This window comes from Xiphophorus hellerii, chromosome 2, assembly GCF_003331165.1.
Source record: "Xiphophorus hellerii strain 12219 chromosome 2, Xiphophorus_hellerii-4.1, whole genome shotgun sequence".
Classification (NCBI taxonomy): Eukaryota; Metazoa; Chordata; class Actinopteri; order Cyprinodontiformes; family Poeciliidae; genus Xiphophorus; species Xiphophorus hellerii.
In genome coordinates this window covers 30,616,106-30,627,006 of record NC_045673.1, presented here as the reverse complement: position 1 = coordinate 30,627,006, position 10,901 = coordinate 30,616,106, and the positions used below count along the sequence as shown (strand labels likewise).

At 38.9% G+C, this 10,901-nt stretch overlaps 1 protein-coding gene across 1 annotated transcript; it reads right to left on the bottom strand.

Moving 5' to 3' along the window:
* Positions 1-6,107: 6,107 nt before the first annotated feature.
* On the bottom strand, positions 6,108-10,228 carry tmem170a (transmembrane protein 170A). The gene is made up of 3 exons (XM_032546873.1): positions 10,009-10,228; positions 8,571-8,741; positions 6,108-8,298 (listed from the first exon to the last, which is right to left on the bottom strand). Exons 1-3 carry the CDS (start codon positions 10,109-10,111, stop codon positions 8,168-8,170), a joined length of 405 nt encoding a protein of 134 aa, XP_032402764.1. The 5' UTR covers positions 10,112-10,228; the 3' UTR covers positions 6,108-8,167.
* Between the last annotated feature and the right edge of the window lie 673 nt (positions 10,229-10,901).

Genomic DNA, 10,901 nt, shown 5'->3' with positions numbered 1-10,901 from the left:
TAGTGTGATCACAATACACTCCAATTACACTTTTGGTTTACTATAATTTCTAATGTAGTACACTTTTCAGTTACTTAATGTCTTTAATTATTCTGCTTTGCCACTTTGTACATTACATGCTTCATACACACTACAGTACTGCAAACACATCAGGCTACCAGAACACAGAAGGATCAATTACAACACACTTTCCAGGTGAAAAAACTTACATTGTGCTTTCAATATATTCACATTTTTATGTGAGAAGTAGAAAAAGAGACAGCAATATCATAGAATCAGTTGATGTTGGCATTAACTATGAAGTTATTTTAAGTTTGTACTTAAGGGAGACAAACTACCTTCATCATGGGTGGATCAAGGTTTCCATCCATGATCTGAACACGCTGATCCTTGCAGGGTGGGGAGGGGGGCTGGTGGTGCCCATCTCCAGCAGTCAGGAAAAAAGAAAGCACAGATTCTCTACATTCTAAGGTCTTATGCATCAGGACATAAAAATCATCAGTCAAAAATGTTAACCTCAGTTAACTTGTGTACAAAAACTCAAAAGATTCTACATTGCTATTAATTAGCAAATGAACTCAAAGACATATGGAAAAACTGATTGTAAAAAATTATGTAAATCTTTGCTGCTTCTATAAAAGACAAAGCAGACAGATGCTGCTAACCGAACTCATTGGATTAACCCTCCTGTTATGTTGCGTGTCAAATTGATCCTTTTTAAAGTTTCAAAATCTAAAAAAATGGTTAAAAGTATTTTTTATGTTTCTTCCCCTTTCCTCTTTACCTCACTAGTAAACTGTGAGAAGGCAGGTGTTGTGAAGACTTGTTGGGAACCTTTTCTATTCCCATGGGCAAACCAGGTCCAGGTTGAGTGGACACAGCAGAGGAGGGGGTAAACATATAAATATCCTCTGCATTGAAGTCCTAAAACACACTGTATTCTATAGTTGTTTTCAGACTTTCAGTAAGTGACTAGCAGAAATAAAAAGGTGATAGTCTTGGATGTGCTGGGATGTTTGATAATGACAGTGAAATACAGAAGGATATGTATGAAGTGTGAGCAGCCATCGGCATACAGGTCAATTCTACATTTGGTGATTCTGAATATGAAACAATTTATGAAAACACTAGAAGAGCACAGTCCCAGGAACAGCTGAGTCACTGCAAAGAACCTTCAAGGTCCCAGGCCTCTGGTAGAGGACCTGAGCTTCAGATGAAGAGCCACCAACCATGTCAAGGGGAATGACACAACCTACAACCTACTGCTGCTGTTAACAAGCTGGTAATTCACTGACTGGAATCAGTACAACTAACATATACGTTTTCTGAGTAAGATGTCTATATATATATATATATATATATATATATATATATATATATATATATATATATAATTATTTATTTATTTTATTGTATTTTTTGTAACCAATTAGACTTAAATACCTTCATGGAGGCATTTTCAATCATGAGTCAGCTGGGTTATTTGGACAAAAGGAAAAGTCGTCTATTCGTCTTTTTAGAGAGAGAGAGAGAGAGAGAAATTAAATGCTTGGAGATTATTTAGAAGGCCCCGACTGGCTCCCTGCCTGCCCGGATGTACTCTCTCCTCTCGGCCATTTATTTCAGACTATGGATGGAGAGATACCATTTTAGATTTTAACCTAACAATAAAACCACTTAAAACGACAGATTAATTAATTAATTATCATTGTGGTTTTTTTTGTTTTTGTTTTTTTTACTAATTCATTATCATTGTGAAAATCTATCATTTGAAGACTTCCACTATTCCTGCCTTGGTACAGAGGCGACATGAAGTGGTTTGATTAATTGTTGCGCTCCTGCAGCTTGCGGAGTGAAATGGGGACACGTCAGTCAGACCAGCCTCCGTTCTGAAGGTGAGACAGCCAATTACATACCATCATTGTAGTGCTGGGGGGAGGAGGGGGGAGGAGAAGGAGAGGATGTCCTGCACGTACACAGACACGCGCTCGCCCACACCCACTTCATCGCACGAGCAGATAAAGTGAAAGGCAGCAGACTTACGGGAGTCAGAATCTGTCACTTGTAGCTGCAGACTGCCTGGTAAGAACTGTCCCTCCTGTCTCTGTGACCACAAGCGTCCTCTACGCCTCATCATGTCGCTGCCCGCCGTCTCCAGGCTGTTCAGGACTGCTCTAAGGAGCAGAGTCATTCCTGCGGCCAATGTGACGACCAAACCTGCCAAAGTAAACCTCTCTGCTGGGGTAAGTTTAGAGCCGCGGCACCTGCAGTCTCCATGGGGCCCATACCCCACATCTCTTCCTTCCGCAGGCCGTTGTTAATCTTTGGCCATATAGCTTGGTTTAAAAGGTGTCTGGGTCATGTGAATGTAGGCTCAGGGGGTTTACTTTTAACTGCGCCAAACTTCTCAATTCTTTATTTTTCCCTCTCAAAATTCCTTTTAGCTAAGCCTATATATATTACTGGATTGTTATCTTTGTTCCCGGGAGAAAGACTCGTTGTGTCCCGACTAAAAGTTTATCTATATTTAGCCGTTTTGTTTAAAAAAGTGCGTCATTATCTCGCCATTGTTCCGCCCAAATCCATCACGTACACTATCAAATAAATAGCACGCGCCACTGAGTGTGGCGGCTACACTTCAGTATGTACACTAAACTGCGGAACTTTCACGTTCTGTAACGAGTCTAGCTGTAATGTTCTAGCGGAACCGGCCTACCTAACAGGTGGTAACAACGACCTTGATCCCGGACATGTAGCTCTGACCGGCTAGGTTGAAGAGTAGTGACCGCTTGTTTTCAACTGCTGCGTGATTAAAAATTCACAGCCTTAACTATTCCTTCCCAGGAGTGAACTTTCAACGACGAATCTCATCTTTATACAGTAATAAAGTTAACAGTTGAGTTGTGCCAGCTTTCAGATGGAGAGCAGAAACTTCTGTTGCAAAATGATATGATCTCATATTCTGTTGTTTTAATGTATTATTGCATATAGTTAGTGTGTGCTACAGTCTCAGAATACTCCTGGGATTTGTTCTTCCAGTCTTTCCAGTTTCCTTCCATCTTGTTGATTTGTATGACTTGAAACAATATTGATAATAAAACAACACTATGACTGTGTCTCCCCATCCAGGAGCAAGCAATAGGGATGACAGCCTTTTTCGCCGTCATCCTGGTTCCCTCTTTCTGGATAATGGCTCACCTGGAAGACTACAAAAAGAAGGAATAGGGGAACTGGACGATGTAGGAGGTTGGAGTTCCAGTCAATCTTTCTCCAGCATCTGATGAAACCAGATGATGGTCTTCTTTGTACCCGTTCCAACATTTGAGTGGTGATAACATTCACCAGTGCTCCAACCAAAAAACATACACATTTAACCACAAGCATTGTTTTGTTCTTGCTGCTGATGGTGATGTAGATGGATTAGATTGTTATAGTGTGCCTTATGATAAATAAAAAATAATCACCAGAGGTTCCCAGAGTCCAGAGTAGTTATTCTTGAAGTCTTTATTTGGATGAGAGCAACCTCACACAGAGAAGCTGAAACACTGACTCTTGCATATTTGAAATTATGTTCAAATTTAACAGATTTGTGTGATTTAGTTGGAAGTAAGCAGCTTAGTACAGCTAGTACTCCTATTTTTTAACGATGGAAAGTGTGGATGTGATAGGCAAACAAACAAAAAAATAAAATCAAAAACACAATTTTCTTTTATCAAAATAGTCCACATTTAGGCCTCTCCATGTCTGTTCCACACTGCTATATGCTGACTGCACAGCACAGGATCAACTTTCAAATATAAAATGTAAAAAGTCACTTGATCCTTTAAACCTTAGAAATAAAACACTGATATTTGCCTCGACTGCAGCCCATTCATACACACCCACAACATGGTGTACTGATTAACCAATAACTGATAAAGTTTCAGGATTTCTTCTTGGATCTGTAGGCAAAAAAGTTACTGTAAAAATCCATGTTTGCATTTCCTGGATAAAAATAAGAAAGGAGAATATTTAAGATGTTCGCCATCTGTGTTATTAGCCTGTTGGTAAAATCCTGTTCCACATAAAGCACTCTGTGGTTCAGTAAACCTGGACCTCTTGACTGAGTTATGTAATTTCAGTACATGAAACCAGTTCATCTGAAGGGAATAAATAACTGCACAAACTTCACTTAATGAAACATAAAACTACATGGCCCACAGAGAAGGAAGGGAATACATGTTGACACTACTTCCTGGTTCTGCGTCAGTCAGTTATAGTTTCAGAATGGACCTTGTTCCAATAAAGTTGTAATTATTAACTAATGTGAAAAAAAAAAATTCTCACTGAACTTTGGCAATTAAGCACTGATCTCAGCATTGCATTATTTTTTTGTTCCAAGAATTGTAGTAAATATTTTAATTACTGCTGAATATAATGATGAATTATTTCATTTCAAAAGAATGAATGGAAAAACCTCTATTAGCCTTTCTTCATTATGGCTGCTGTTACCGAATCAGTCCTGCGGGTGGCAGCAGAGGCCTGCTGATTGTACATGTATTTGACCACAACTGTTTATGAGTCTTGGCACTTTTGCTCTTTTCTGGATGCAGAAGCTAGAAGAAGGGTGTGCAACCAAATTGATGCTCCTTAATTTTTTGTTTTACATTTTCATTATTATATGAAAATACATAATATTGATGTTATACATGTCATTTTTTGTTGGTCTCAGTTATTCTGGACATTCAAATCCTAAGTGGTTAAATAAAAGGCAACTCAATAAGTGAGCAAGTCCAGCTGCTCTTTTTAAATAACATATTTTTTAAAATATTTAATATTAAACGAGTAAAACATTTTAAAATCTTTCCTTTTTTATGTTCTTATTCTTTTATGTCAAACAACTGGCAGCCAGGTTGTGCTTCACTTGTTTGCATGATATCCTATAAACAGGTGATGTTTAAAGGTAAAAAAAAAAAAACCCCATAAAACTACTAGCTAAGTTTTGCTCCAAGAATCTGCTTAACCCATCATCTCTCTGTTGTAGAATCATGAAGATGTTTATTTATGTAAATACATTTTCTACTCTACATTGGTGATGAGAAATTACCATTACTAATCAATCTTTAAATGACCCCCATCGTTAAATGTAAGGACCATGATAGTTTTTTTTCTTTTTCCAATAAAGAAAATCTGAAGTCAGTAGCCTTTATATGCATTAAGCTCCCTTTATTATAATACTGCAAAATAGAATCTAACACAATCAATTCCCTTTGCAGGTGAACTCCTCAGTAATCAGTCCAGTAAATAAGTCAGATGTTTGGCACAGGCCCGTGGTAAGACTGGAGGAGAGCTGCAGAGATCCACAACTTAGGAAGGAGAAACTGCTGACATGGCAATTATTTGTTCACAAATTCAGTCTTAAAGGAAAAGTGGACAGAAGGAAGAAAGCCGTCAAAACACATTTTTACAGGTCACCAAAGGTCACATGGGGAAACCTGTGGAAGAAGCTGCTCTCATCAGATCTAAATCAAACATTCTGGTCTAGAAGTGAAACAAGGGTCACAGGTAGTGTAGCCAGGTTCATATCTAGCACTGCATCAGAAAACATGTAGGAAAATTATTGGTCATGGTGACAAATTATTTTTATTTAAAGCTTAGGTTTCCTGGAAAAACAACTAATTTTGAAAAAGGGACACATATTTAGAAATCTGTGACTGAGCTGAGGCGTTCTCAGCAGGATGACTGCTTTTAGATTTCTGAACTACATGTGAACCATATTTACAGAGCTTTCAATAACCTTACCATAAAATAACAAGCATCTGGGATCTAAAGATTTAAGACTGAGTGTGAAGTCTATTTCACCTTCTGAGGCATGTCATAAAATTCCCTCAAAGTCTAGAAGCCGTTTGAAAGGAAGGGAACCTGTTGGGTTGGTATCACAGCAGCAGCTTTCAGTACATCTGGGAAACCCAGCTGCAGTGGAGCTGCTTCAGGCAGCTACCACTGGACCAACTGGATGAGTGGCAGAAATTCTGACAGCATTTCAATCTGTGCAGCTCTGCAGTGAGACGAGTTTGCAGTTACCATTATTTTGTTATTATGAAGTATTCTAATAAGCAGAATACATATTTGTATAAAAATGTCCCAAAACAAGCATTTATTCATAAATACAGAGACAACAGCAAATGAGGAAAATATTTTTAACAAAAGCAGATTTCTTTAAGTTACAATAACAAAATAAAATTTGCAAATACTTATTTTCTCTAACAAATTACATAAAATACATTTGTTCAATTGTTAACTCATGTACCTTGATTCACAATTATCAAAAAGGAACATAACATCAATAACAGACATGGGGCAGATTTAATAAGCTCTGAAAGGCAAAAGATACTTCTACCAAGCAAAAATATACACAGAAAAATAGAATCTGCAGAAAAATAGAGCCATTTAGATCTTTGTCAGAAAACCTAAAAATGTACAATTAATTTAAACCATTTAGAAAAAGGTTCATTAAAAATCACCAAATATATCAAATACTTGCTTAGTAAAAGAAATATTAAAAATAAAACTAATCACACTCCCAGACCTTCCAACACTAACTGACCTCCTGAAACCGGGCAAAACGTGGCAGTCTGCAAAAATCCCTTATTTCTGTCTGAATGGAACAGAAGGGAGTAAACACTCCAATATACGGAGAAATATTAGCAGACATGAATAAGAACAGAATGGAGAGCAGTGTGTGTGTGTGTGTGTGTGACGTCACACCCGGAGCTGCTGGTTCTCCACTCTGGAAGACAACCAAGGCCTTACGACTGGCTATACATGGACTCATGGAAGAAAGAGCAAATATGTGTATTAATACCACAGACGCATCTTTAGCCTGCATGCAGAGTGGTTTATTCAGATTCAGATCCGTAGTCTTACGGATCTGTGATACGGTGAGAGAGAGCAGGACTTTGAGCAGATAAAAGGAAGGCTGAACAGAGAGCAGATCAGCTGCTACTTTGCTTTGAGCTGTGATGGAACATGCTGGATTTGGCAAAGTAATGTCTACTTCAGTATGTTGACTGCTCTATGACTAATGTTAAAGATGTTAGGAATTTTGTCTGAAATAACATTAAATCCCTAAATGACAGCAACTGCTCTCACACAACTCGGCCTCCGTTATAATCACAGGACACAATTTTCAACCATATTCTCTATACTGTTATGTCATAGTTCGCCTAGAGAAATATGAATTAGGTAAAAGAAAGTATCCGCAGGTCAAAGCTGTACAAAGTAATCAAGATTAAAAATCTGTCACAAAACTCTGTTAAGTGCTATTTCTAAACTTCAGCTTCTAACAGGAACCAGAATAATCAGTTGATGTCAGTTCTGCTTACATCCAGCAGAGGTTACCATGGTAATAAGCCCAGTTAAAAGGTGAACCAGCTTGGTAGTGCTGAAACATTTTGAACTGAACCTAAACATTGTTTGATAAGCCAACAAGTCATGCCTCATAGTCCAAACCTCTGGTCATATCTGTCAGGTTACTGATGGACAACTTCAGGATCTAGGGTTAAAGGTCATCTAAACCACTGGAGTCTGTTTATTGTTCAAGCTTGTCTTGCATAGCAAACCCGGAGGCTTCAGTGTGCAACCTGCTGCTCACTGCTTCAGATGCCAAACAAACAGGAACCAGAAAACACAAAATAAGGCCTCAAGAAATAAAGCAAGTCTTTGATCTGACCACCACATTTTGGTTTAACAGTGAAGCAGCCTGTCAGTCAGATTCATGTTTTACCTGCAATGTCTCACACACACAGAAACACACACACACACACCCTGAGGAAAGAAAAGTGTCATACTACTGCAAAGCCGTAACCCCTCACATCCTGCATAGAGAACTTAAACATTTTTTCGACACCCCCCTGCAGTTTTCCTTTCACTTTGGAATAACGCAATCACTGATGCTTGATACACACAGCACTGTGTTATGATCAATAATCCACACTAATGACAAAACGTAACATGGTGCATACTCAAGCTCACACACTTGTAGCTTTGACGGTTCAGAAAAGTCTGGCCTGTTGAGATTACAACAAAATGACATCATAGCCTAAAAGCTGGATTTGTTTGGTCCAACTCTGTCCCACTTCCAGCTCAGCTCCGGTTGGGAACCAGCAGCAGGACAGACTCGGCTCTGCTAAAGGGTGGCGAGGATCCTGAGGAAAGAGATGAGGACGACGCAGAATGACTGTCCTACTCCAAAAACAAACGCTTCGAAGGACATCATGGTCTTCCCCGCTGCCTTGTACACCCCAGCTATGGCTGCACCTGAGGGACACAAACAGGTTCATGACTTTATGTAGACCTGCCAACATGAAAATGTGAAACAGAAGATGATAGGTGTGAATGAATGTATTGCAGGAATTTCTAAATAATGAGTTTATGTTCTGAAAAACGGACAAGATAAGAATCTACTTGTTTCAGTGAAAATGTATATAATTTAAAGATTTCTCCTACTTGTTTTATCCAGACAAAATTAGATAATCTTGACTAAAACATCATAAGAGAAGTGCAAACACACACTGAGGTGGAAGGCTTACTGGTGAGAACCCCTCCACAAACTGGTCCCAGAATGCCCATGAGGAGGATGGCGATGGGCGTGAACCGGGCGATCTTATGCTGCCGCAGAGTGGCCAAGGAGATCAGGGCTGCAGGCAGGTGGAAGATGATGGAGGACACGGCGGCCCACAGGAACACACCATACCACATCTCTGCCGGAGCAAGCAAGCACCATTCAATCTGTGGGACATGGCTCACACAATGCTGGCTTTCTGGTGAGACTTTCTTCTGCTTGGAACAGTAAGTGCTTGGAACTATAGCAACAATCCATGGGTACATTTTAAAAACGTGCAGGTACATCAAGAATGAATATATATTATGAGCAAAATTGGTGTTTGGTTATGTTTCCTGGCAATAAGCCGTTTATCTGCAGAGACCTGTCTATTTTCCCTCAAATGGTGCTACTTTTGTAAGAACACTGCACCCCCTGTCCTTCCTCATTGTGATAGTTCTCCCACTGCTGTGATCCAACATAAACAGGTATAGAAATTAGCTTGTGAGAGCAAATGTTAACTTTCTAATGTGTTTATTATGTTACAGTTGAACTAAATACTATTAGCAAGTTGATTTTATCATTGTTACAAACCGAAGCTAGCATTGCTACTTACTGATTTGTTTCACTGTGTTTCCCATCTAAAACTATTAAGAACAGATCAACTTATTAGTTCAACAGAATCTTGGTTTTTGGCACCATTTACATACAAATAGTTGCAGATTAAATTACTGGACTGTCTCTACTGCTGGTGAGCAGCTCTAAGTGTTTCGTTGGAATATCTTCCTCTGTCAGGTTATCTGTACTAATATGATTTAGAATATGTTGCAGCTCTGCTCTTGTTGCATGTAAAGGGGCTAATTTTTATCAGGCTAAGTTCAGATTTGGCCGCTGTAGAAACTAAACATCCATAGTCAAAGAAAACATGAAATATAGGTTCCACATGAAAGTTTTACAACATATTTGACCTCCACTAAAATGACTTTGGAAAACTGTTACGAACATGATATATATATATATTCTTATTATGGTAAAAGTTGTGAAATAATCTAGATTTGAGGGTAAATAGAGTTTACTCAGGTAACAGCCATGAAAACGTATTAACCTTTCAGTTTAAATAGCTCGTGTGAACCTTTAATTACTGCAGGATTCGGGCGCACGAGCGGCTTCTGTACAGCTGACAAGTCAGCACAGAAAATCAACACAAGTTTACTGGAAATAGAAAGTTAGCTAGCATCACCATCCACACTAATGGTGCTAGCGTCCATGAAGCAACATTTAGTCATCAACTCTTTAACACTTGCTTGATAAAGTACTTAACGTATCTTAAGCCCGGCTGTTTTCTTGATGAAATCGGGGACTTTTGCGCCCTGGAACGTAAACACAGCCAGGGCGGCTAGCTGGCTAGCTAGCACACATTAGCTTACCTGAGAAGTCGCTGAGAGATGTGTCGTTGCCATTTGTCCTCGGTACTAAATTCCAGCTAAATATCTGCTTGGCAAAGCCTATGTCACTGTACCTATTTTGCATATTTTACATTGGTATCAATACATATGTGAATATGGCGAAAAGACGATGTTATAACCCGCAACTTAGAGTAAATTGTGACGCAACAGCAGCGCTCCAAGCACCGCCCCCTGTTTTTCAAAACAAGAGCTCCACCTCCAATTAAAATATCATTCACTTTCCTCTGAGCAGTTTATGACAAACAGTTCTAGGACCTTGAACAGAGAACAGATAGAGGTCTTGTGACAAATTATGTCCACCTGAGAAAATATTCAAATTCAAATTTACTTCAATTGAATTTGAATTTGTGTGGAAGAAAGATCTCCAGTAGCAGACAATATTGAAACAAATTTGAAGAGGCCTTTGTCTAAATACTGTTACTGTATGACATGCTAACAGCTAACATCTGGTCAGCAGAGACAATATTCCGCAGTAACATCTCCTGCATTACACCAAACTCTTCTAATCCAGTTCATTTGCTTTTGCTGGTCCCTTCTATATTTCTATCAGGCTGTAGAAATATGCCTCAGAGAGATGTTGGAGTTGGGGATATGATCCTTGTCCTGTGTGATGGGTGGAAGACATGATTTGAACTTCCTCCTCTCTCTGCTCCATGAAGCCTCCTTTTCAGCTCATCTGAGATCTGGGGTTGTAGTTTAGATATTTGACAGACATCTATTTTTATATATTATATATTTAGAAAATCATTCAGCAGGCAATCAAATTTGCATTAATGTATAGAATTAAAAATGTCTGAACTAACAATTTTGTGTTTGTAGATGGTGATGGCTGAACAGGACAGAACTGTCCTCTA

What these genes read in the sequence shown, in the direction of transcription:
- tmem170a (XM_032546873.1), bottom strand. Translation starts at nt 10,111, where the DNA reads ATGCAAAATAGGTACAGTGACATAGGCTTTGCCAAGCAGATATTTAGC. An exon ending in ATCTCTCAGCGACTTCTCAG is followed by an intron (nt 8,742 to 10,008) that starts GTAAGCTAATGT and finishes TTGCTCCGGCAG; the next exon opens with AGATGTGGTATGGTGTGTTC. An exon ending in TTGTGGAGGGGTTCTCACCA is followed by an intron (nt 8,299 to 8,570) that starts GTAAGCCTTCCA and finishes TGTGTCCCTCAG; the next exon opens with GTGCAGCCATAGCTGGGGTG.